Here is a 27,366-nt window from a genome sequence, read left to right on the forward strand (position 1 = left end):
TGATGATGCTGGACAGCAAATTTTCACAGCATTTCCACTTTGCTGAGGTCTCTCCTTTTACCATCTGCCTCCCTCTCCTTTGCTTTCATTCTTGAAAAGCTAGGAGATAATTGACTGCTTAACATCAGCTGTTTACCTTACACTTAAAAATTCAAGCATCTCCCCTCTTCTTGGCCTTCACTTAAGAGAGGCTCACAGTGATAAATTTCAGACTGAAAAGGAAAACTGATCTCTCTTCCCAAAATGCATATTTGGGTGTGTGTGGGGGGGGGTGGGTGGGTGGGTGTGTATGTAAATGCATGAAGATTTGTCATACCTGAGACACACGAAGATAAAAGTTGGAAACATTGATTTTGGGCCCTCCAACGGAATCCCTCATTTTTCTATGGGTCATATCTTACAGCTTATCATGGGAAGATAATTTCATGTATGTTTTTATTAAGAAAGAAAATAGCACCACCGAAAACCCCAAATACAAAGTAACCACAACCAAATAGTCTCTGTCAGCACCAAGTCCTGGGTTTTGAGAGGTAGGAAGTCCCCAGTCAGAAGGCTGACTTCTAGGAGAGCTTGGGACTGTTTTTTTCTCATTTTAAAAGACACTGTGTTGTGGAGGTGGGGTGGGACTTGTGACCCTCCAGGTATTGCTAGACTGCAACTCCCATCAGTCCTCACCAATTGCCATGGGAGTTGGAGTCCGACAACAGCTGGGGGTGGCAGAGCTTTTCCACCACTGCGAGATTTATTTATTGTTTTAAGCCTGAGCTTCTAAACCTCAGGATGGTAAGACTGTTCAGTGGAAGGTGGAGGGAGGACTCTGGAGTTGGGCAGAGGGCATACACCTGTGTACTGTCCATATAGCTGGATAGACCTTAGAGTAAAAGCTGTCAACCTTCTCAAATGCATCCTGCTTTTAAATCTGGGACCACCCTTTCAGCTGCTGGTGGTGGTGTCTTTCTCATTTTTTCTCTACAACATACACAGGATAACAGCACTCCTATAGTTTAATCACTGTACAGTCATATGGGGATTTGCCAGGTGAAAGATATTATGTGTACCTTTGGAAAGCTGCACAGGCCAGAAAAATCAATCTTCCACAGACGTGCTCGGCCTTTCTTTCCATCTTGTAACCTTTCTACTCTCATCTTTAAAAACAAACAAACCACTAAAACCATCTTGAGGACTAGAAACTCAGGCTTTTAAAAATGTCATTTTCTTGTTGCATTAAGAAGGTCTTCTTTCAGAATGAAGAGAGGCAGTCCCAAGTTTTCCTGGAAATTATGCTGCCCCTGGTACAAACCTATCTGTGGGGTTTGGCTCGCCAGCGGGTGCTTCCTCCCTAACTGGGATGCCCTTCCCATGCTCCTTAGCCCAGGGGCCTCCCATCCTGACGAACTCCCTCCTCCCTCCCTGGTGAACTTGGGGCTCTCGGGGCCTTTGGTGGCCCTCTCGCCCGGAGATCTCTGCGGGGCGACCCGCCTGCTTTCCTGCGCGTAGGCGCTGCAGATCCCTCCTTCGCTCCTTTGTGGCGTGCGAAGCAGCCTGCCATTAAAGGAGATCAGGGGTAATTAGCCGCATTATTTTGACAAGTTGGCTCGAGCGGTTCCCTTTCTGACGCTGCCGAGGAGGGGACCCAGAAGGAAGGCGGGCGGGGGCCGAGGCGAGGGCGGCTTGAGTCCTGCCGTTCGGGGGCCTTTCCCAAGCCCCGGCTCGCTCCTTGCAAAAGCCTCTCCGCGGACGCTGCTGCTGCTGCTGCAGCCGCCCAGGATGCCGAAGTGGAAGCCCGCCAGGCAAAGGTGAATCTCATCACAACACACTCAGTCTGTTAGCGATGGGCTTTGTTCAAGTGCAAAAAGCGAGCCTGTACTAAGTTAGGAAAGTCACGCGTGTCCTTGTTCATACATGCACAGAAACACGCGTGTACCCACATCTAAAACTGCTCAGTCCCGATTTTTTTGCCTTAAATCCCTCCTCCTATGTACAGTATGCCTACTTGGAGTAAATGTAATGACTCCTTAGTCATTACTAACTCAAGCCCCATTGATTTCAAGGGGATGCCTGGATCCAGCTCATTATTAGTACTTATTCAGAGTTGTCCTGAAATTGCCAACAGGTTGAGCCGTGGCCAACCTTGGTTCAAATCATTGCTTAAGACGCAGGGAGATCGACTCTTCTCAAGGTGAGAAGCGGTGTGGTGGTCTCTGTAATACACACAGAGGCACACACCTGTCTGTTCCAGGTCTCATTTCAGTGACAGTCCTATCTCTGCCACTGACGTTCTCTCTTAGCATTTCTCAAGAAGGAACAAATACTTCATTCTTCGGTTGTTGTGATAGGTTGGGGGGATATTGGGGGGTGGGGACAAAAAACACGCTGCACGCTTAAAGCTTTGCAAATTACCTGTACTCCCAGTGAGTAAGGCCGGGGACTTTCCTCTAACAAAACACGCATTGGCTCAGGCTGCACCGTGAAAGAGGATGCAAACACACTCATGCCAACTCCTTGAGGAGTTTCACGTCTTGCCTCCCTCTCCCCTCCCCGCCCCCACGTGAAGGCAGGTGGTTTATTTCAACGTCGTCTCTTTTTATGAATGTAACCGGATGCTGCAAGGCCTCGCTTTACGACCTCGGCATGGCAAGGACAGATCGAAACTCTGGAAGTTCTCTCGCCACCTCGGAGGACTTCTCTATGGTGGCTGGTCCCGGTGCACCGAGATTGCTTGGAAGGGCGACTGTTGTGGCGCCAAGGGAAGGTTTCTAATGAAATGCAGATCCCGCTGCAACCAGGCGAGAAAGAAAAGGCCAGCTGGAGCGATGGCTGGCCTGGGCCCGCTGCAGGCCTTGCCTCGTCCCTCCATTCTCCCAGGCCACGTGGGAAAAGCAAGACGCCAAAGGACGGCAGGCAGGCCGGGCTCGCGGAGCCCGATAACACACACACACAAAGGCAGCGCTCCGTCTCCCTTAAATCCGCAGGAGGAGCCTCGCGATTCCCTGAAGTTGACAAATCCTGCTGCCCAGGCGCAAGCTACATGCGCGGGCCATGCATATTAAAGGTAACAATGCGGACCAATGTAAAGAAGGGAGGACAGATGGATCAGGGGCAACGTGCTCGCGAGGAAGGCGGCCGCGCGCTTTCGTGCGCATCAGCCAGGAGGCAAATTGGAGACGTCCTCCGTTCCGACCACCCACGTCGAGAAGAGACTTTTACACCGAGACACACACACACACACACACAATATTGCAGAAACAAGGCCAATTAGATTCCTTCGGTAATTCATCTCTTGTGTATGAAATTAACCAGACCACAGGGAGAGGGGGGCAGAGGGAGGGGGAGGATATTAAGATAGGGCTTGTTAAATTTGAGCCGCCAGGTTGTGTTTGGGGACCAACATTTTAACCGGCATAGGGAAAGGAAAAGGGGGCGGGGAGGGGTTAGCCTGTAATGGGGAATTATGCAAAAGGGAGAGCAGGGCCACAGAAGTGTGACCCCCGCCCCGGGGAGGGACTTCTTTGCAGCTTGATCCTGGTCATGTTAGTTCGGAAGTAAACCCTGTTCTAGGACTGGGAATTTCTTGATGCTTGAAAAGCTGGCAGAGAATTAGAGGAGGACGGTGGTAGCACAGCAACCAAGGGATGCTATTATGGGATACCCCTTAGGTATTGTTGCTTCGGGGAATTATACACGGCTTTATCCCGCGAGTCCTGTATCTAGCAGTATTTTGTTTTTGTCTTCCCAGTTCCCACATGCATCACGCCAATTTTATTCCAGGCAGTACGTAAGTACTGGTACCTTACTCGAGACTGGTTAACGTGCTGTAACTACCACAGCCTGATTTCCAATACGTGCTTTCGCGTGTGTGGGTGGCATTTTAATCCGCATGAGTGACTGACAAGGTGAAACTGGAGTAGGGTAGTGATTCCAAATCACCGCCACATTCAAAATAAAGGTTTGCCATCGACTGGTGTATTTGTCTCATCGGTATTGTAACAATTCGATTCGGACCATTGGTCCATCTAAGCTCGGCACTGCCGGCACTGACTGGCAGCGGCTCTGCAAGGGTTCAGGCAAGAGCCATATCTGGCGACAGTCAGGGTTGAACACGCGCTCTGTCACTAAACAGCCTCTCCCCAGGGAGGGGTTGCTCGCAGAGCACAAATGGTCACGTTTAGACCAACCCACAAACCCCTTGCGTTGCGTTAGCGGCTGATGCGGATCGGTAGCCTGCAAATGGTTAAAACTGCTACTTCTGAACAATAGACACCGCGAAACCAGCAACCACTCTCTGATGTCGACAAGCAAGGTCGAAGTTCCACTGGGATTTATTTAAGTGTTTGCTCCGGAGGAAGCGGTTTGCGGATGGTAGCCCAAATGCAATTCCCAGTTAGTTCCCCCATCCCAATTTAATTATCCTTACGGGATTTTTATAATTAGCAGGAGCTTTCCTCGCCTTGCAATTGCCTCTCTGCAAAAAGTCAACACGTGCCTTGGGAGGAACGAGACCTCTTTAGAAACCAGCGCGCTTTTTCGCGTGATTGCCGCTGATGCCAACCGGGGAGGCGCGGAGAGAGGAACCGATAACCTGACATCTCTTTCGCCGCAACAACTGCTTTTCGGAGAAAGATCTGCAGAGCGAGCCGCTGAGCATTTGAGATCAGGGTCAGGCCGGTGCGAATCCGGCGCTCTGATCCCCCGAGCCCGGCTGGCGCAGCAAAACGCCACCCCCCGAAATGTAGCGCAGAACTGAATGGAAAAGTCCTCTGTCGCCTCGCCATTGGCTAGCAGGAATGGTCGCGGCTTGCTATTGGGCAGCGTGAAGGGGAGAGCCCTCCTTTAGGAATGTACTATGGCTTGTCTGGCATTTTTCTCTCCTGGGGGGGGGGGAGAAAGGGGTGGGACGGCGCGGTGCCTCCTTTCCCGCTTTGCTGCTCGGAGCCGGACTGGACTCCCGTGCGCTTCGCCTTCTGCGCGCTAAAGCGAAGAGGCGGCACTGCGGCAGCCAGATTTCGTGCGGAGGGGAAGCCCAGCCTTGTTTGCACAACCTCGAGCCAGTCAGTCACGTGAAAGCCTCAGCCCGCCCCCGGGGCCGGCCTCCTTTTCTCTGAATGTGCGGTGCTGCCACCCCCCCCCCCCGCCCCGGTCTTTCCCTCAATGAATACACACAAGCTTTCTCCTTAAAGCAACACTCTCCCATTTCACTCCCTCCACCAACACTAAAACTCTTGTAACTTTTCCGAGCCGAAAAGTGGAAGGGGGGAGAGAGAGGGAACGCGGCTTCACGGAGGTGGCGGGAGGAGGAGGAGGACATACATACGACACGAGGATCTCGCGTTCTTTTTGCAGGGCAGAATTTCCACGCTCTGAATTCTGCTCGGGGTCGCGGCGGCGGCGGTGGTCGAGTAACTAGGACGCGCACGGGCGAAATTTCGCTCCGGGCAAACTAAACATTTGAAAAATAAAAGGGAAACATGATATTCCGGTTACACCACGTACGAGGACGGTAATCGTGTTATCCCCGCAAAAAAACCCCACATTAAAGACCACACCATGCGGTTTAATATATGCGCACGCGCGCGTGTATCGCGACTGATGTTAAAAACAACACGAGGAAATATGGAGAGGTGGTGCAATTATTTCTATAGCGGTCTGGAGCTTTAAAGCATCCGCCAGCAAGACTTTTGCTGTTAAGGATTATAAAAACTGGATCGCCCGCCCCCAGTCCTGAAGCGAGCAACTTGCCTGCTTTCGGCTTTTCAATCTGTTATTTCAAGTATTAAGGTTTCATTGTGGTCTTTTTCTTAATACAGCTGCCTGTTTTCTTGTAAGGAACGCAGGCTTCTCTTTTCGGTTCACAAAAAAAAGAGGAGAGAGAAATATCTGGCTCTGCGCACCGCAGTGTCCACCCCCTGTCATTATTTGTGCAAGTCTAGGAATTCATCTTGGACCTCCCAGTATTCGCTGCAGCTTGAGGCCAAAGTGTCTCTAAAGGGATTTTCTTTTAAAGGCTTCGGGTATCGCTAAAGTCTCTCGGCCTCCTTTTTCTGTCTCCGCACTGCCCCCAACCCCACGGTCCCACTTTCCTCTTAAAGGGGGGGGGGGATAAATAAACCGAGATTTATTTTAGTAGGTCGATCGTGAGGAAATTCAGTACAGTATGTTAGTTTTTTTAAACGCAACTCTCCCCCCCCCCTTAAACCCCGCTCCGCCGCCGCCTTCCACGGTCTTTCCTTCTGCTTAACACACACACTTTCGTGAAAAGAAAAAAGGAGGAAGGGGGGAGAGAGAGAGAGAAATGAGTGGAGTGAGCGAGAGAGAGGAAAAAAAGAGAAGCATTCCTTAATGGAAGTATTGCATGCAAAGAAGACTGGCTCTCTTTACGGCTCCCCTGAAGTTGGAGATGCACACACAAGGCTCGCTTGGGTGGTCTCTCTACTTTGGTGAGCTGTTGCTAAGCAGCTAATAATAGTCATGTTTGCTGAGTAATTTCTGCCCTCGTCGAGCCAATCGCAGCCCAGAAACCCAAGCCATCTGACAGCCCCAGGGGCGGGATTTCAGTTCTCTCTCTCGGCCCCCCCTCCCCGCGCTCTCCCCTCTCCCTTTCACCCCTCCTCCTCCTCCTCTTTATCCAAATGGAGAGAGTGCCTTCTCCCCCCTCCTCCTCGCCCTCCTCCTCCCCTCCTTCATCTCAGCTATTGAAGCAAGGGAGCTGTTGCCTGCTGCTGCATACACGCAGAGGAAGAAAGAGCGAGAGACACACGCATCTCGAGGAGACGGGGAGCCCGGGGAGATCTTAAGAGACAGCGCTGCTGCACCCAGACAGAATGATACAGCCCACCGAGACGGAGGAGAAGCCGCAGCCGCAGCCGCAGCAGCAGCACCGCCGCCGCCGCCACCAGCGCTGAGATCAAGGCTCCCTTCTGCTTCGGCGAAGAAAAGGAGACCGGAGGGGGAGTCTGGCTTTTCTTCCCGCGGCCGGACGGTGAAGAGCCTGGAGAGCGACCGCAGCCCGAGAGGACGAGGCGGGGGGAAGGCGAGCCCGCCGAGAGCGCCTGGCCCCGCTCACCCTCGCACACTGGATGTGGGACGCGGCGGCGGCGGCGGCGGCGACCTCCGGATCCTCACGAAATGTTGCAATGGAAGGCTCGGGGTCTGACTCGCCGGGAGCAGCTAGGGCAGCGACTTCAGCAGCAGCAGCAGCCAACGCGGTATGAAGAAGTGGTCTGTCAGCAGCAGCAGCAGCAGCAGAGCGTCGCCCCCGAGCCAGCCCACCCCCGGTCCCGCTGGATCGCCCCGGAGCAGCAGCAGCGCGCTGGGGGGAACCGCGCGGGACGCAGCCCCTGGGTCGCCAGAACAACAGCAGCGGCGGCGGCTGCAGCAGCCCCGGCTGCGCGGCGGCAACATGGCCTCAGCTGTTAATGCCTCCGAGCCGGAGAACAGCAGCGGCGATGGAGGAGGAGGCGGCGGCGGCGGCGGCGGCGGCTGCTGCAGAGAGCCGGATCAGCCGGGGAGAAGCGGCAGCAGGAGGCGGAGGAGGACCGGCGGGAACAGACGCGCCGCGCCTCCCGATCCGGAATATCTGCAGCGGCCGAGCTACTGTGATGCAGGCTTCGCCTTGGAGCAGATAGCCAAGGTGCTTCCCCGAGCTGGGGCTTCCTCGCCGGAATTTCCTTTTCTCCGAAAGGGGTGGTGGTGGTTGAAAGGGAAGAGTCGCCAATAAAACGCTGGGAGAATGTTAGTTATGCATGTGTGCGAGGGGGTGTGTGGGTGTCCGCGGCTCCTTAGTGGCAGAAAGAGAGTGAGAGAGAGTCCTGCTTTTCCCCTCCCGCCTCGAAGCCACTTTTTCCTGGGGTCTGTGTTTGTGCTTTGCACATCTCTAATTAAAGTTACCCGGGATGATTTCTCGGTTTCCCTCCCATCCTCCTTGGTGATCTCTGGGTCTTTCCTGCCCCCCCCCCTTTTTTCACATCTCTTTCTTTCCTTTTCTTCCCTTCGGATTTAATTTTCTGTCCAAGCTCTGTAAAAGTTTCAGAGAAGAAAAAAACCAATTCCAATACTTTACATTCCTACCTAACACCCCCCCAGCCCCCTTTACACACACACACACAGGCTTTGCTTTTATTCACCGGGTTAAGTTTCCATAGCAAAGAAATCTCACCGAATGTCGTGTTTCACCTCCAGCGGCAAGAGAGCAGAGTGAAAGTTGTAAACAAATTGCTACCTTAAATCTCCCCGGTTCTGGTCAAAGACTGCGCGCACGCTCTTGAGACTCTTCGCCTTGAGACTCGCGATTCTGGAAAAGGGAATTTTGCAGGGATTACCGAAGGCCAGGGGGGGCGGGGAGTTCAAAGTGAACAGCATCCTCCCGGCCCGATCGTTTCATTTCAGTGAGCAGATTATTATTATTATTTATTTTTTTAAAGGCTTTTTGGTGGGGGTGGGAGCAAGAAATCCATGTGGCTGCCCTCTTCCGTCCACAAATATTGTCGTAACTTTACAGATGGCTGCTCTGCTTCCTAATTCAGATCACACAGCGTCTCCAAACCGTATGGAAATGAATAACTCTTATTAGCTTGTGATGTTAAGGGCGCTGTGGACCACGTGGGCTGAGAGTTCACTACGAAGTGGGGGCTTAAGGAGCCGGGGAAGGCAAGGAATGAATGGTGGCAACAATTTGTGATTAAGTAGGCTCCTCTTGCCACCCACCCCATAAAGCCCCTCAGGACAGGACAGGAAAATGTTCCTTCTCTCTCCCCTCCCTCACCCCTTGACAGGTCTCTTGAAAATCACATGCTCCATGTCCGCTTTACCTAATTATTATTATTATTATTATTATTATTTATTATTCGAGTGGCTTTTTTAGGGAGAAGGCAAGAGACTAGGCTGCTTTAGATAAGGGAGTGTGTACATTTATACATTTCCAGTTGTGATGTAATCCAGCAGTCTGAACTGATTTATGAACAGGGTAGTTATCAGCTAAAAAGAAAAAGAAACCCCACCTCACAATGTATTTTGTTTTGTACGTGAACAACTGTGTGTGTGTGTGGAAATATTTTGTAGAGGTGACTGCCTAATACCTTGGCCTGTCAAGTTACTGTCACATTGTGATGCTTGAAAAAAATGCTCATTGTTTTGTGTGGGTATATTATGTTCTTTATTGGCAGTAATTTGCCACAGTGTGTGTGGTGTGTGAGTCTCCACAGGCCCTTCATTGACAAAACCTTTCTTTGCCTTACAGGGAAAGGCTACTGGAAGAAAATCACCACTGTGGCTAAGAGCAAAGTTTCAGAGACTGTTATTTAAACTGGGCTGTTACATTCAGAAAAACTGTGGGAAATTTTTGGTGGTTGGCCTTCTGATATTCGGGGCTTTTGCTGTGGGATTAAGAGCAGCCAATCTCGAAACCAATGTGGAGGAGCTCTGGGTGGAAGGTAAGGTTTGATCCGTAGCCTTATTGCTTTTTTGCCCCTGCTGAAATTGAAGTTTATTTTTTGGAGCGGGGTGTGTGGGGGTTTCTTCCTCTCATCAAGGGGGGAATAGTTCATTGTTCGGCCCATGCTGGCTGCAGGCCAGATGGACTGTACACAAGTTGTAATCTATTCTGGAGGGTAATGTTTTGGGAGGTGCAAATGGAGGGGGGGAGCGGGAAGGGGGGCTACAGTGTGTGGTAAAAAAGGAGAGACAGAGAAGGGAGACTTGCTGGGTACCCCACAAGTCTGCAACAATCTCCTTCTGTCTCTGCCTGTGTGTCCTGCGAGGAGGAGATCATGGTGTTAGGGCAGGGGGTTGGTTGTGTGAGTTGACTATTTCTTTCCTCTCAAGTGCATGAAAGGAAAGTCTGTCTGGAAAGCAGCCCACCCCCTCCGCCATTTTGTGTGTGTGTGTGTGTCCTTAGCAGCAGCAGCAGGAACAGGAGGAACGTGATCAGCACAGCTCGGTAGGGCTGTGCTTGTGTGTGGTCCTGTTTTTTTGGACAGCTTTCAGCTTTGAGGGGGAAAAACATTTGTCTCAAGGTAAAAAAAAAAATGGAAAAGTGAAGCACAGACTGGAACTAGGTTGGAATGTTTGCAAAGCAGACTACTGATCTCCGGTGCGGGGAGGGGGGAAAGTTAAGGGGGGGTGTTGTTTTTAAAGGCAATGGTTTTTTTAAAAACAAGATATACTTTTTAATGTTAGTTGTTGAACATCTGCTTTTTGAACAATGTGGAAAATGTGTGTCTGTGTATATGTAATTTATCTGATTTTCCTGAGTGGCATTTGATAAATGGATTGGTTAGTGTTTTGGAGGCCCTTATTCACTGAAGGTTTCCATTGCTGTTTTTTGTTTTGTTTTGTTTTTAAAAAAGGGATGCTTTCCTCAAGAGTTACCCAAAACCTAGGTATTTGGTGTGAATAACATTTTTTCTTTAAAAAAAAAAAACATGTTGGGAAGAAAGTCTATAGACTAAGCAGTTTATTCAGAAACAGGTTTTTTCTTGAGCGAGAATGCAGCCCTGCTTTGGGTAAAATAGGTCTAGTTTGGTGAGTAGATGCACTGTGGCAGGCCTAGTGTTTAATACTAATACAACTAAAATGATTGGTGAAGGAGTTTCTGGTTTACATTTGGTAATGTGGTGGCCTTTAGAATAACCACGGCTATATTCATGTTCAGAAAACATTGATTCATTTAATTCTTCCCACTCATCATCCTACCTCAGATGAAAGAAGGAAGCCTGGCTTGCTTCATGAAGAGTGAGGAGATGAGAAATGTACTTTTACAACAGAGTTGGCCCTCAAGATATTGATGGACTCCAAATCTCATCTGCCCCAGCTAGCATGCCCAATGGTCAGAGACGATGGGACCAGCAAGATATGGAGGGCAACATATACCCCAATCCTGTTTTATCGATTCCAGTGCCAAACATACTGCTGTCTTTAGCAGGAACAACCTAAGAGCCTTTAGAAAACAAATCTTAATGCTTGTGGAATTTCAAGCATAAAGAAAATTTATTTGTATGTTCATGTAATGTTATCTGCAGTGTATTACAGGGCCTGTAAGTGATGTACAGTGACCATAGTCAGTTCTAGAAATAATAACTCGGGACCCAACTACACATTACAATAACAAAGTGATTAGCAATCATATAATGGGATTTCTAAAATTAAAACACTGATGTGTTTATAGGAATTTACCTCAGGAATGCAGTCCATGGAGAAGGAGGCTCAAATCTTGCCTTCCCGGCCACAATATCAGTGGAAAATGTTTTCCCCTCCCACATTTAGCATTGCGGATCTCATTGATGCCAATGAGAGCTTTTTTTCTTACATTGATCACCACACAAGGGGGCAACTCTCACTTAAAACTCCCTTTCCTGTATGTGGTGTTCCTGATGACAATGGGGGGGGGGCTACATCAAGTTTTTAATTGAAAAGGAAACCTTAATGTGATTGTGAACCACTTACTTGTGGGAAAGGACATTAATTTATTCCATTTATATCCCACCCTTTCTCTCTAAGGAGTTCAAGGGGGCACGCATGGTTCTCCCCCCTCCTCATTCAATCCCACAACAGCTCTGTGAGGTAGGTTAGGCTGAGAGGCAGTGACTGGTTCATGATCACCCAGTGAGCTTCATGGCCAAGTGGGGATTTGAACCTTTGCCTCCTAGATCCTAGCCTGATGCTCTAAATAGCTACACCACAATACAACAGTTAGGACTTCCTGGTTGCTTCAGTAACCTATAGCCAACACAATCCTGGGTATATGAGGGCAGGTAGTGAATAAAGTTGTCTTACCAGGCATGGCCAAACTTGGCCCTCCAGCTGTTTTGGGACTACAACCCCCATCTTCCCTAACAGGACCAGTGGACAGGGATGATGGGAATTGCAGTCCCAAAACAGCTGGAGGGCCAAGTTTGGCCAAGCGCATGTTTGCATGAACACTTTGGAACATAGGAAGCTAAGACCAGGCTTCCTCAACCTCGGCCCTCCAGATGTTTTTGGCCTACAACTCCCATGATCCCTGGCTAGCAGGACCAGTGGTCAGGGATGATGGGAATTGTAGTCTCAAAACATTTGGAGGGCCGAGGTTGAGGAAACCTGGCTAAGACCATTGGTCCGTTGACTTGAGAATTGTCAATTTTCCCTCAGTAGTGACTCTCCAGGATTTCAGAAAGGACTCTTTCTCAAGGATTGACTTTTTTGCTTGCCAAGCCTGTATTGTACCACCGAACTACAGCTCATCCATTTTGGGGGGTGTCTTACTGGGCCTGTATGTTTAAAGGGGTTGGAGACATAATGGACATAACATTTGGGAGCTCTGTGAACACGAGAAATGACTTCCCAAATAATCTCTGTTGCGACTGGTGCTTTTAACTTTTTCGGATATTATCTAGAGATAAGGATGAGTATGGAGGTGTCGAAGGTTGCAGGCGATTCCGAATTATTCAGGGTGGTGAAAGCCCAAGCAGACTATGAAGGGCTCCAAAACAATCCCTCCAAACTTGGTGAATAGGCAGTAAAATGCCAAAAACAGTTCAATATAAGTAAGTGTAAAGTGATTCACCTCGAGGCAAATAATCTTGACACAGCATATATATTGGCATATATGCTGATGGGGTCTGAACTTGAAGTAGTCAACCAGCAAATAGATTAATAGGAATAGCTCGCTGAGGATGTCAACCCTGTGAGCTGCGACTGTGAAAAAGGCAAATTCCATTTAGGAGATCACTAGCGAAGGGATCAGAAACAAAACTGTCAATATTGGAATGTCCTTGTACAAATCTATGATGTGGCCAAATGTGTTGGAATATTCTGTGCTGTTCTGGTTGCCACAACCCCAAAAGGATATCATACAGTTAGAGAAAAAAGCAGAAAAGGGCTATGAAAATGATCGGGGCACCATCTCTTTGAGGGGAAGCTACAATACTTGGAGATTTTCAGTTGAGGAAAATAGTGGCTAATATGGGGGTATGGTATAGGGTTATGAAATTGGACATGGCGTGAAGCAAGTGATAAAGATAAGTTTCTTTCCTTCTCTCATAATACTTGAGTTCATCCAATGAAACTGACTGGCAGAAGATAAGAGCAGACAAAGTGAAGTATTGCTTTACATAACGCAGAACTAAATAATGGCAGCGAATTTCATAAATGAACATGGCGAGGAGGCTGTTAGCTATGAAAGCCGTTTAGACAGATGAATGAAGGATGGATCTATCAATGAATACTATTGTATTTATTTCATGTACTTATTTTATTTTTATACCACCTTTCTGCCAAGGCACCTAAGGCAGTTAAAAGATTAAAAATAGCAAAACAAATAAATGGCGTAAGATGCCAAGCGACAATTCTCTCAGGCCAGCTGATAGTCTCTTTAGGAGTTGATGGCATAGGTTTGCTGTGCTTCACTCGCTTCAGGGCACAGGGAAGGATGGATAGAGGAGGGAACTGCCCCAAGGGTCATCTCAGGCTTCCTGAGGGTTATTGTCTTCATGCCCTCCTTGGAATATTCCAGAAGCATTTGGTTGGCCACTGTGGGGAACAAGATACTGGACTAGACAGTCTGATCTGGTGGAACACTTCCTAGGTGTTGCAATGTGTAAGCCTATGCCTTCAGAGGCTGATCAAAATGGTGCTCTTAATCAGCTTTTTTAGTCTCTGCTTTTCATTGGGAGTCCTTCAGCAGAGCCTAGACAGTCAGTTCGTTCAGTTCTCCATTTGCAGCACGTGAATATCCACAACTTTTGACCAAATGTTGAAAAATTCTGTTTCCAGCTATTTTAGGCTGTGGACCTGAACTCATTTGCATGTTCATAAATCTAGTTGACTGCAATTGGGCTTACAAGAATGCGTGTGGATTTAGGTCTGAAGTCGTCTTGTCTTGGCTGACACACGTAATCTATCCTCCATGATTGATGGTCCCATCTCTTACCACCTACTTCTCCTGACAGTTTAATGCCTGCAACCTCCTGATTACTGCAGTGACAATTCCTCTGTGATTGAATGCATAATATAAATATTACTCCTGGGAGAAGAAGGAAAAATATGATATAAAGTAACTGCTTGGTTTGCCACTGTTCTGACTTCCTTTTATGTTACTGAGGGAAGAATCTCTCCCCAACCCATCCTGGCTTTCTACTATCAAAGCTAAATGAAGTTGACCTCAACATTTTTTATTTTATTTTTTTGTTATCTAATACACTTAAGCACTACATTTTATGCAGTTTATTAAATCTCAATATGATACCCAATATAAAAACTGTAACTCTAAATTTAGACGTTCATATGTTTCTAGGAGGGTTAATTAAAACAAGCAGGCACTTTAGCTTTTTAAATTGGATCTCGTTCCTTTTATCCCACTGAGCCATAGGCAGCAACAGCAAAAGGCCTGGTGGCATTGTCCTCAGTAAAGAGTACTATATAAATATTATGGCCATGAACAGGACTGATATGCAAATAAACTAGATGAGTAGCAGTTGCATATTTCCATGGGTAAAAGTATAAACAGAAGAGAGTACCAAATGAAAAACAGAGTGGGAGACACTAGCTTGAAAAATCTGGTTCGTTCATTGTATAAGTCAGAAATGGGGAACCTGGGGTGGCTGTAGGGCTGCCACCTTTGGTCGGGCAAAATAAAGGGCAGGTTGGGCAAATTATGGGACAGGTCAGGAGGAGGAATTGGGAGGCTAAAAATTACTTTACCGGTGGAAAAATGACTTCAAAGCAATCCGTTACAATGGATCATGGGAGCTACTGTCTTTTCCAAGCCCGCCCCCTTTTGTACAAGCTACCGTATAACTTGTTTTGGATATGCTCTCAATGGCCCCTGCCCAGAGTGTGGTTAATTATCATGTAATATGAAGGAAGATAACGTTGGTATCTAAATAAAAGAATGAGGATTTGTGCTTCAAATAAAGCTGTCTGTTTTCTACACAGTACTGTGGTATAACTGTAGTAGGATTGGACTAAAGCTGAATACCGTAAGCCCACAATTTATGCGCGTTTAACTTGTGCGCATTCAGCTTTATGCATGTGGCAAATTAAAATAATAAAATAAGGGGGGGGGGAGGATGAGGTTCCAGGAAAATGATATTGGCAATCCCATCCACCATTGAACCCAGTGGGTTTCGACAATCCTTTTTTTTCTGGGGGTACGCATACCCCTAAACATTTTGTGAATCTAAGTTTGGCCTTACTGAGGGGCAGTATTTCAATATGTGTAGGAAAATGAGTGTACCCCCTAAACATTTTTTTTAGAAAAAAAGCACTGGGTTTTGACTATGTGTAGTTTTGGCGTTAGGCTTTATATCAACGGAACATAACCCCCGACGTAAATTGTGGGCTTACTGTATTGAGAATCACTTAGGACAGGCATGGCCAAACTTGGCCCTCCAGCTGTTTTGGGACTACAACTCCCATCATCCCTAGCTAACAGGACCAGTGGTCAGGGATGATGGGAATTGTAGTCCCAAAACAGCTGGAGGGCCATGTTCGGCCATGCCTGACTTAGGATGATTTCACACATTACAGGATGGCGGAAATAGGCAGGAAACAACAGTGCACATGGTTTAATTGTGTGCACCATACAAAGGGTGGGAGGAACTCTAGCTTCTCCACATGGCGAGATTCATGGCCCCAGATTATTTCATCAAGGGAGAAAGGGCAAGTTACTCCTTTGCACATAGCGCCAGAAGTCTGAAAAGAGGAAGCATAACCTCTGCTTCTTTCCCCTTTGCTTCTGTATAGTTTTCCGCACTCGTCTTTGATAGTCTTGGTTAGACCTTAACAAAAGAGTGCTGTATTCATGGGGTCGCCAAAAGGATGGACTTCCATCACCTTTTAAAAATTCCTGCTGTTGGGTGAAGTAGGGATTCTGATCCAATAATTGTGTGAGGTTGTGTACATTAATTGTTCCAAGCATAGAGAGCATGACCTTGCGTAGAAGGAGTAGGACTTCCCTCCTCAAAGACACGCTAGCGTCTCTGAAACTTATGGGACTGTTCACATTAATAGTCCCATCCTGTGCATGTTAAATTCTCATTGGTTTCCCAAGGGAGTGTGCAGAGAATTTTGCTTCAGGTGGTTTAGATTGCTGTCCTTGAGCCACTTTCTTTAAGACTGGTCAGCAGTTGGTTTCGTCGGAGTGAGATAGGGGCCATGTTTGAACATAATGGTTCAGCTGGCTTCTGGGGCAAAGATTTTGGCCACTTTTCCTCCTCCCCGGTTCTTCTAGCTCGGCAAAGAGTGGCAGCTAAGCCAAGGTCTGTCTTAGCACGTCATCTGAATCCGGGATTGTGGATAAACTCTTACTCCTTAAAGTCTATTCTTGACTACGGATTGTGTTTAAAGAGGAAAGAGCTTAACCACAATCCTGGGTTTTGACATCACACTGAGCCAGACCTAGGATTTGCTGCCGAACCGTGCTGATCTAAAGGAATTAGGGAAGAGTGAGGCAGGTTTGTGCCATACCTGTAAGCCATAGCTGGCTTACCATGTTATGCGAACCAGGCCAGAGTCTGAGAAGCCAGGGCAGTGGGGACAATTTCATAATTCCTTTGCCCTACCAGTCTTCCCTGTTAAGTCCTATTACCACAGCTTCATCTCTCCCCTCTTTCCACCTCATCTCTTTCTTTTGGGAGGGCCAGCAGTTGCTGACCTCTAAACTGAAAAGAGTACATTCAGAGTAGCAGCTTCTTTCCCTCCTCTCTCTTTTCATGGTTGAAAGTTTGAATATGCTGAACAATATTGGCCAAATAAGGTGAATACTTCAAATGACTTAAAATAGATGTCCTTGGCTGTTGGCAATAAAGACACTTTATTTTTTGTTGTTAAAGCTTTTTGAAAATTATTGCCTCTCAAGAAATTGTCAGTATTTATATTAGGGACCAGTCTGTTTCATGTAATGTCTGTTGGAATACTAGGGAAGGCAGTGTCAGAAGATACCATGCCCTTGAAGCCTACTGCAAGTGAAATATAAACTTACAAAATCCTAATTCAAACTTCATTGTGAGAATAAAGTTTGAATGAGTTTTAAGATCATCCAGACTCCAAAGTGAAGTCTGTTTAAAGCTATTAGAGTTGAAATATTTATATAAGGGTTGCAAAGACCCACCTGGTGGGCAAGTTCTCAGAAGAAAAAAGGAGGTGGGGAAATCGGAGACCAAAACGAAGCAGTTCTCAAAATCATTCTTGTAGTGTCCTTTTCTTACTTTCCAGTTTGCGCCAACACACTTGGACTTCTGTAAACCTACTGGTACTGAGTGTCTTTCTCCTGAATCACTTCTTGGCAGTCTTGCATAGGTACCCTTTTCTTGGTCTTAAAGCTGCCACTCTGAATATTTCATTTCCTCCCTATATCTCCCAAGTTTGCATTTAGGGCCGGCTGGACACAGCAGGAGGGTCTCCTTTTAAGTAAACATGCAGAGGATTGCAATGTTGCTGTCACACTTTGTAGCTCCTCTTCCATGGGTAAGGGACATTTGGCTCTCCAGATGTTGGTGAACTACAGCTCCCATCATCCCTTAATAGTGACCATGCTGCATAGGGCTGATGAGAATCGTGAGTTCACTAAGATCTGGAGGGCCACAGGGCCCCTCAGCCCTCTCCGAATCCAACATACAGTCATACCTCGGGTTGAATGTGCTTCAGGTTAAGCGTTTTCAAGTTACGCTCCGTGGCAACCCAGAAGTAATGGAGCGCATTACTTCCATGTTTTGCCCCTCGCGCATGCGCAGACGCTCAAAATGACATCACGCGCATGCGTGGAAGCGGCAAAACGTGACCCGCAGACGCGTCTTACGTTCTATTCAGCATGCGAATGGGGCTCCAGAACAGGTCCTGTTCGCATCCCGAGGTACCACTGTATGATATTTGGATCCACCTGTATGATATTGGGAATTGCCTATTAAAATGTATCAACTCTTACGGTGCTCAAATGACTATCACAAAAAACTGGATAAAAGATTGTCACCTGTGATCAGAAACAATATGTTTGTGTCGGTGTCCAATAACTGGTGGTAACGTGCCCTACTTTAAAGGGGACTGTTCCCTAATTTAAAGTGCTGTTGAAGGACAGTCCTCTATTTAAAGGGCTGTCCAGTCCAAATGCTTTTAAAATATAAAAACTCTAAGAAGGAAGGTCAGAGACCTTGAAGTTGGCCTGTCAGCATCGCTGAGCTAGCACAGAAATCCCTCGGTCACAGTCTTTCTCATTATGGCGAGAAGTAATATTTAAATTACAGTGATTTTTTTCTAGTTTTGCAGCTATACATATCAATCAGCACATGCAAATGAACACCCTCTTTTTGTGTGCTTTGTCTTTGGCATTGCATAAGAGTTTGCCCTGTAGCTACAGAAAAAGAAGTGTGATAAAGCTGTCCAGGGAGGAAGGGAACAGTTCCCCACTACTGATCTAGAATGACTTCTAAGAAAAAATAAACGCGTCCTAGCTACAGTTAATTGGTGTACATGCTAAATTGGTGCATGTGCTGTCTCTTGTAGCTAAGTGATAATAGATGCTAATTTATGCATTTTATTCTAGACAAGTCATTAAATTTTCTTATTTTGGGATCTTAGGCAAATATCTATCTTCAAAGGACTGAAACCAATCTGGGAGCTAAGCTCAGCAGGGGAGGTTAACAATACCACCTAGAGATTTGTGGGGTGTTTATGTGCAAAAGGGCCTTATCTGTGGTGGCACCCAGACTCCAAAACTCCCTGCCTTTCAGATGTGTCCCTGGTGCCAATTTTATAGATTTACAGGACATGCTAATGAGCACCTTTTTGTCCAACCTTTTGGTTACCCTTTGAAAGTAATTCTACATTGTCCCTGTGTTAGTGACTCTTGGGTTGTTTTTAAAATTAGTATCAATTGTGACATTGTTCTTTTCCGCTTTGTAACCTACCCAAGGACCTTTTTGGTGATGGGTGGGCAATACAAAGGTTTAATAAAAATGAGAAACTGGTGCCGTACCCTTAAGCATTGGGCTGCTTAGCAATTGCAACATTAAGGGAGGTTGGAGTTGGGAGCTTAGAGGGATGCGTGAAAGAGGGCTGGATGAGATTCTGTGCGCATTTGTGCTCCACAGTGAACGTGTACCAGTTTTAGATACATCTAGGTAAGTTTATATTAGAGCTGTTGGTAGGGCAAGACCAAGGGAATACTTTATGTTGTTCTTCCATCATTGGCTGCTAACCATTTGTCCAAATGATTCTTGAGTACCTGAGCTTGACATATGAAGTATGGAAGTGGCTTAGGTGCTCTTCGATTTCAGAAAGGTATGGTATATTTCATTATTCTATTGCGAATGGAATATTTTGGGTCTTCTTTTTTATATGAATTAGCTGTGCTAACATTCGAGCAGATATGTGCATATATTTAACTTTATTGCTAAATTACAATAACAGATTCATTTGTACCAAGGATAGCTAACATGGTACCCTCCAGATCTTAATAGACTAAAACTCAAGTTATTACTGACTATTGGCCATGCTAGCTGAGGCTTATGGGAGTTGGAGTCTCAGTATACAGAGGGCACCATGTTGACTATAGCATTTTGTAGCTTACCCATTTGGTTTTCTTCACACTCTTACACAATGCAGGGATGATGGCAAACTTGGCTCTAAGAGTGGAGAAGACTGTGGTATTTATTTCCTAAGCGTTGCCAACTTCCAGTTGCAACAGGAATTTTTACACAAATATTTCAATTAATTTACTGGGTTTGATTGCATGTATCAGATTTGATACAATGCCCTCTTGGCTGTGAGCCCTGGAAGACCTGCTCCCTGCCTTGCAGGCCTTTTTCCACCTGGCCGGGGGGGGGGGCTGACTGACTCCAGCTACAAAAGCTGAGGCTGCCGAGCGGACTCTTGGGCTAGGGTGTTGTTTGGTATGTTGTTGGAAGGGGTTGTTGCTGTCGGTATCTTTATTTTATATCTGATAATTGATGCAGGAATTGTCCAGTTTGGTTGTGTATTTTTTATGTTTTTATTTATTGCTTATGACTACTTTTGTTATGTTTCAGTTATGTTTTTTTTTTATGTTGTAAGCCACCTTGAGCATGGTTGGAACTGTGGAAAGGCAGCATACAAATATAATTATGTATGTATGGAAATGGTACATTGTGTTGCCAGAGAGCATTCTTCATAATCTAATAGGGTAATAATCCTGGTTTACAAGAGCATAGTTTATTAAAGCTGTTCACAGATGATGTGGAAGTAAAATTTCACGGGATGTCAAGCATCAAGCCCTTGGGTGTTTCCAGCGTGATCAGTGGCACCTCTACTACACTTAATAATTAATAATAATAATAATAATAATAATTTATTATTTATACCCCACCCATCTGGCTGGGTTTCCCCAGCCACTCTGAGACCTCCCCCAAAATGAGAGCGACCACAAGGTGTATCATGGCAAAAATGATGCCTGCAAAATAAACTTCCAAATGAGCAAAACAGCAAAATAATCAGAAGCATAATAATAATCCAGCCACTCTGGGCGGCTCCCAGCAGAATAGTAGAAACACAATAAAACATCAAACATTAAAAACTTCCCAAAAAAGGGCTGCCTTCAGATGTCTTCTGAAAGTCAGGTAGTTTATTTCCTTGACATCTGAAGAGAGGGTGTTCGACAGGGAGGGTGCCACTACCGAGAAGGTCCTCTGCCTGGTTCCATGTAACTTCGCTTCTCGCAGTGAGGAACCGCCAGAAGGCCCAGGTCCAGGTTGAATTATTAGGGTGGAGGCACTCCTTCAGGTATACTGGGCTGAGGCCATTTGGGGCTTCAAAGGTCAGCACCAACACTTTGAATTGTGCTCACAAACATACTGGGAGCCAATGTAGGTCTTTCAGGACCGGTGTTACACAAGTTACTGAACCGTCTTAATGACTGAGAAGTCAACTCCCTTTTTGGTATAAAGCAGCTGACCTGTTAGCTGCCACTGTGTACTTCTGCATCAGCTTCTCTCGCTGGTGCCTTTTAAATTACCAATGCGGGTATATAGGAGTATGCAGAGTATAGGCAAATGGGGATCAGTATACTGCAGCAGAGGAGAGGGTATATTTTACAGTTTGACCAGTGTAGAAGACTTGGATAATAAGAAATGTTCAGACTGTCTAGGTTGGGAAAAGGAAAGCAGTTTTGGCTTGCAAGGGCATATTGCAGTGCAAGCAAGGGCATGTGAGAAGAGATGCAAGGAGCTCTGGCAGAGGAAAGTGAGGTGGAGCTGGTCCTGGAGAGGTGATTTCGTGGCAAGATGTGAAAGTAAAGCAATTAGGATTAGGCCATGGGTAGGCAAACTAAGGCCCAGGGGCCGGATCTGACCCAATCGCCTTCTAAATCCGGCCCGTGGACGGTCTGGGAATCAGCGTGTTTTGACATGAGTAGAATGTGTCCTTTTATTTAGAATGCATCTCTGGGTTATTTGTGGGGCCTGCCTGGTGTTTTTACATGAGTAGAATGTGTGCTTTAAAATGCATCTCTGGGTTGTTTGTGGGGCATAGGAATTAGTTTATTCCCCCCCACCCCAAAAAATAATATAGTCCGACCCCCCCACAAGGTCTGAGGGACAGTGGTCCGGCCCACTGCTGAAAAAGTTTGCTGACCCCTGGGTTGGATGATAAGCGTCATTTGTAGGAACTGATCACTGATCTTTGCACTGTTCCCACTAGTGGTGTTTTAGATAAAAAATGAGGTCCCAGTACAGTGGTACCTCGGGTTACATATGCTTCAGGTTACAGACTATGATAACCCAGAAATAGTGCTTCAGGTAAATAACTTTGCTTCAGGATAAGAACAGAAATTGTGCTTCGGCAGCGCAGCGGCAGCAGGAGGCCCCATTAGCTAAAGTGGTGCTTCAGGTTAAGAACAGTTTCAGGTTAAGAACGGACCTCCGGAACGAATTAAGTACTTAACCCGAGGTACCACTGTACTCCTATATTGATAAAAGTGCTGCAGGTGCTAGCACAAAATGGCTGCAATGGGCAGCAAAAAAAGGAGGTATCAGGACTTGGTACCAGTGAGCACTGTCAGAAAAATAAAGCCTTGGGCCATGCCATTTTATCTGTGGCTTCTGTTTAGTGTAGAATTATGGCTTTCTGGGAGATGTGAAGGCCCATGTTGATTTGTGTTCCAAGTTATGAGCCGCTCTGTATAAAATCAAACTCTCAGGTTCTCCCATCCTCATTTTCTTCCTTTTGGCTAAAGTGGATGAAATTTACAGTCACAGGAGTCTCTCCAGAGTAGGTCATGTCTGCCAAACTGCAGATAAATTGGTGCAGGGGCTTTTTGTGGGGAAATTAAAGGGGATTCGTTTTCCTCTTTAATCCTTGATGGGAAAGGCATAGGGGTCGTTGTAATTAAGGGGGCAGAGTGGTGTGTATTCCTAATTGAACTTGGTTAAAAACTTTGCAGCTTCACACCAGTCTTCCTGTTTGGAGGCTGTGTCCCCTGATAGGATTTTACAGGTCTCTAATAGGCCTGAGGAGCTCTGCAATTTTTTTTTTATTTCAAAGCAGAGCAAATGAAGTTTTTAACGTAAAGCAGATCAGTGGAAGATTTTTATTTATTTTTTAACAAAAGGAACAACCCAAAGCTCTTCAGTTCTCCACAGGCAACATTTTGCATATCTTCAGTGTCCTTGGACATTGAGAAGCATAGAGGTATACTGGAAACATAGAGTTTTATTGGACAGAAAATAGCAGAACAGAGTGACTCAAGGCTTTGTGAAGGCCATTACCTGAGTCAGGGGTAGATACAGATATCACACCAACTCAAAAGACCCCTGAATAATCTCAATTCACCTTACTGTTTGGTCCACAACAGAACCACACCCTTGTCAGGTACCTCTAGCCCTTGAGAATACAAAGAAACTGGGTTTCATAATTTCTCTTGACTCAGTGTGTGCTCAGATAGCCTCTGGCAGACATGATGATCCTCTGAATTCTCAGGAAACATGCAGTTGTGGCAGGGGAAGCAGGGAGAATGACTACCATGGTTCAGAGACAGCCCGGGATTTTCTTGTGTGTGCTGCTTGATCGTGCAGCAAGCCACTTCCTCTCAGTTTGGCTCCCAAGTGCTAGGTGTCCTCCAGGACGCGTGGAGCCAAAATGAGACAAGGCATGGTTTCTGTTTTTTCTGGAATCCCCCATCCTCCTGCCCAGCCATAGTCCTGGAGATGGAGAGGGGAGCAGGGGATTCTCCCAGACTTTAGGCTGCATTTTGAAAGTACAGCATGAGATCAAGAACAGGACTTTGCCCTTTGGAAACCCAGCCTTATGAGGGAATTGGGTATCTTTAGCCTGGTAAAGACATTTGATTTGATTTACATACCGCCCTTCATCACAAGGTCTCAGGGCGGCTCACAAGATAAAAATACAAGGTAAAAACACCAGTAAATGGTGAAAACAAAGACAACAAAACAATAATGCCCCCTCCCATAAACACATTTAAAAGACTGTGGAATATTAATTAGCCTTATAAAAATAGAAAATACAAATACAAAAAAACAGAAATACATATTACAAATTAGAATATAACACTTAAAAAGGTAAAGGACCCCTGATAGTTAAGTCCAGTTGCAGACGACTCTGGGGTTGTGGCGCTCATCTCGCTTTACAGGCCGAGGGAGCCGGCGTTTGTCCGCAGACAGTTTTTCCGGGTCATGTGGCCAGCAGGACTAAGCAGCTGCTGGCACAACGGAACACCGACACCAGAGCAGCGCACAGAAACGTCGTTTACCTTCCCACCGGAGCGGTGCCTATTTATCTACTTGCACTTTTTGGCATGCTTTTGAACTGCTAGGTTGCCAGGAGCGGGGACAGAGCAATGGGAGCTCACCTCATCACGGGGATTTGAACCGCCGACCTTCTGATCGGCAAGCCCAAGAGGTTCAGTGGTTTAGATCACAGCACCACCCGCGTCCCTAATATAACACTTAAGAACAGTTTAAAAACAACCCCAACCCCAAATAAGCAACACCCACCCAAGTTAAGACCCCATCCCCATTGAAATCATAATTTTAGCATAGTGGGGTTGGCCCACACCCTTGTCCCACCCATGAAGTACAGCCCCCAAAGGGACGAGACCCTTTCGAGTCTCCCCTTCAGTGGCGGCCCCACCAAGGCAGGCAGGCTTTGTAGACCTACACCAGCAACTGGTGCACGCATAAAACGATTGAACAGCTCTCCTGTTAGGAAAGGTTACAGCTTTGGGTTCTTTTTAGTTTAGAAATAAAGGCAGATAAGGGGGAGACGTGACAAAAATGTTTATGATTATGCACGGAGAAACTGGACAGAAGTTCTTCTCCTCACACAATACTAGAACCCAGGGTCATCTAACAAAGCTGAATGTCAGAGGATTCAGAACATGACAAAAGAACGCAACTTCACACAGCACATAGTTAAACTATGGACTTTGCTTCTACTACTTTGGACAACCCCATCGAGGAATGGCTGCTAGCCATTCTCCCGTCCTTCCAGGCTTCCCATAGCCAGCTGGTTGGACAATGTCTGTATGAGATGGGCCCTTGGGGTGATCCAGCAGAGCTCTTATGTTCTTATGTTCACTTGCATTGGCACCAGCCTGCGTTTTCTGGTGGTGATTTTAATGGATCAGTTGCTTTACCACTCTGAGCTTCTGTTACAGGAAAGCAGTTGACAATGGGAGTTAAACTGCAAGATGATATGGTGGCTATCATTTAAACTGAACAAGTTATCCTGCTTTTGTTTTCAGTGTCTAGTGTTCTGTGGTTAATTTCTGGAACAGATTGGGTTATGCAGATCCACGCACTGATGTCCTTTTCCTGAAATGTATGCATAGTTGATTACAAGACAGAGAAAAGTAACGTTGCCTTGACCTCTACTTTCTCTACTGGTTTGATTCTTGCGTTCCACAGAATGTTTGCAGAAAAAGATTGAGAGAGGCATTTTTGAATTGCACTGTTTGCTACAGATTAGATACTCGCATACAAACATCCGTAGACATTTTGATAAGGACTGAATAAGTGGTTCTGTCCTTGAGTGCTCTGCAGTTACAGAGCAGTTATTTGTCTAGGACAGATGCCATGAACCTACTCCTCCAAACCATAGTTTGTAATTCCAGAACATTCTGTTAACTTGTTTCCTCCCACCAGGACTTCCTGGTTTTCTCTAACCTGTTTCAATTTTCTTCACACTTTGCCTTGCCTCCAATTCATGGTTTCCAAACATGGTTTGAAATGGGATTACAAACTATGCTTCCGTTCTTTGGACGCAATGCACTGATGGTAGTTTGCTATTTTGGATGACAGGGCAAACTATGGTTAGTGAAAACCTGAAAAGTAGAGGGCATCCACGGGTGTCAAAGGGTAGGAGGGATACTGTGAGCCTGCAGCATGTTTCCAATCATGCCATGATTTTGAGGATCAGGTTCCATTGTGAGATCTACACTTTAACTCTAACCCTGTCCGTTCAAAAGTAAGTTGTATTGATTTCACTGGGACTTGCTCTCAGGTAAGTACAGCTATGATTGCAGCCTCTTTTAAAGCTTTTTTCCATCAACCTTGAGTCCCTGGATGTTGTTGGACTACAAATCCCATCATCCCTGACCATTAGGCTAAGATTGCTTGGAGATTATGAGAGTTGTAGTCCAACAAGTTCTGGGGACTTCAAGTTTTAGATGGTTATAGCAGCTCGTTATTATCTGATTCTGGAGCTTATTTAATTACATAATATCTGCTTGGTTGACTTCTCTCTTTCCATGGAGTGGTCTTCTGTCTCATGGATTTGCCCACAGAGGCTCGTGAAAAACTTCTTATTGGGTGTCAACCCTACCAGTCTCACCCTTATGCGTCCTCTCCCTTGACACCTACTATCACTGAACATTGTGTTTGGTGGCATCAGAGATTATGGTACTTTTCTGTTTATTCCTGCTAGTATATTTGACCAGCAGGTTTGAAAGTGCAACTGGATCCTTTGGTTATGTGCTCAACTGTTAAGAGACTCCAAAATATGACAACTTCCAGATGTCTGAACTGACTGATCCTTTTGTTTAGATTATGCTCCAAAGCTGATGCCTAGATTAGTGCTGGCTGGATGAAGCTATGGGAGATTTGTCTGGTTTTCACAATGCCATGTTTATATTTCATATGGATTTCTCCTTCAAAGCTGACCTTTCTGTGACCTGCTAAAACCATGTCCACTAGGATGCCAGCTTTAATGTGCCCACAACAGCTTCCCTACCCCTGTGCATCTTGGGGTAGATTGTGAATTCATGGTCCGAGGTATATTGCTTGCTTCATAGATATGAGTTGCATTTCTAAATTCTTGCCCATCCCATTGAGATTATGTGGCTACAGAAACTTTCTAGTCCTTGGGTTCCATATTGCCCCCAAATGCTGACAGCCTCGCCATTTAACAAGTGCCTTACAGATAATACAACAGTGCATCTTATTGCAAAATCCCATCTAAAAAACTTAGGAAATGCTAAAACAACTGGATATTTAAAATCTAATTATCTGATAGAACAGGTTTGCTGGTAAAACAGGTTTAGCGGAGACTCTCAGGTGGTAGGTACATAGTGAATTCAGCCTTTTCACTGAATTCAGGTACATAGTAGATTTGTATAATGGAGGGGTGGATGAATCTCATGTTCAGCTTTACCACCTTCTTTTGATTATACCTTTTTACATTGAGCAGCATACTATCATATCGTGTGCCAGCACACAAGTTGTTTTATTGGCAAAGTTTATCCAAGTCTCTTCCGACCTAGACCCAATACAGACTTGAAATCAATGGGCTTAAGGATGCCTAAATCTATGTAGGAGTTAGGTCTCTTTGCTGAGGCACTGGATTTATATGCTACTTTTGTATGCCAAGGGAAGGACACCTGTTCCAAACAGAGGACACTGTCCAGAGAGAAAGTTGAGTATTTTGATTTCAATGGATGACTTAGACAGATGCTTAAATATCCACTGAAATGAGACTTAATTTTGTAAAATAATAATAATAATGTATTGTGCTCTGTGTTTGTTTTTTAGCAGAGAGGTTTGCTCCGTGTCAATCACTCTTCATTAGTTTTGATAGGACGTATGAGATCGAATTTAGGAAAAAGCGGAAGGTGATTAGAGATGCAGAGAGCACCTGGTGATCTGTTGCAAGGGATCTGCTGAGTTGATAAGAGCATACTGGTCTTTTTTATTATTTAAGTGAGCATTCCAGTTTTTTTATAGGGGGTGGGGTTGGTAACTTCAAAAAGTATTAGCGTTTTGCGTATTGAAACAGATACACCAGAGAGCACAGGTGCAGGGAACGTACCATGGTGGTATCTGTGTTGCAGATTTATTGATCCAGTGACGCCTTTCAAACCTTTACAAAAACAAGCTCCCCTCTCCCCACAATGGATACCCAAGCAGGTATCCACAA

General features: G+C 46.0%; 1 protein-coding gene and 1 long non-coding RNA gene across 2 annotated transcripts in view; one reads left to right on the plus strand and one right to left on the minus strand.

Moving 5' to 3' along the window:
- LOC308458385 overlaps positions 1–5,531 on the minus strand; it is a 9,929-nt gene extending 4,398 nt beyond the window's left edge. Inside the window, exons 1-2 of the long non-coding RNA XR_013977326.1 lie at positions 2,490–5,531; positions 2,401–2,433 (exon numbers count right to left, since the gene is read on the minus strand). This is a non-coding gene — a long non-coding RNA (uncharacterized lncRNA). The remainder of the gene's footprint in view (positions 1–2,400; positions 2,434–2,489) is intronic.
- Positions 5,532–6,608: 1,077 nt separating this feature from the next.
- PTCH1 (patched 1) overlaps positions 6,609–27,366 on the plus strand; it is a 97,321-nt gene continuing 76,563 nt past the window's right edge. The window contains 2 exon segments of the mRNA XM_080972264.1: positions 6,609–7,627; positions 9,233–9,425. Of these exon segments, the coding sequence (XP_080828390.1) occupies positions 7,205–7,627; positions 9,233–9,425 (616 nt within the window). The 5' untranslated portion in view covers positions 6,609–7,204.

This window comes from Podarcis pityusensis, assembly GCF_964106645.2.
Source record: "Podarcis pityusensis genome assembly, chromosome: 11".
NCBI classification, from domain to species: domain Eukaryota; kingdom Metazoa; phylum Chordata; class Lepidosauria; order Squamata; family Lacertidae; genus Podarcis; species Podarcis pityusensis.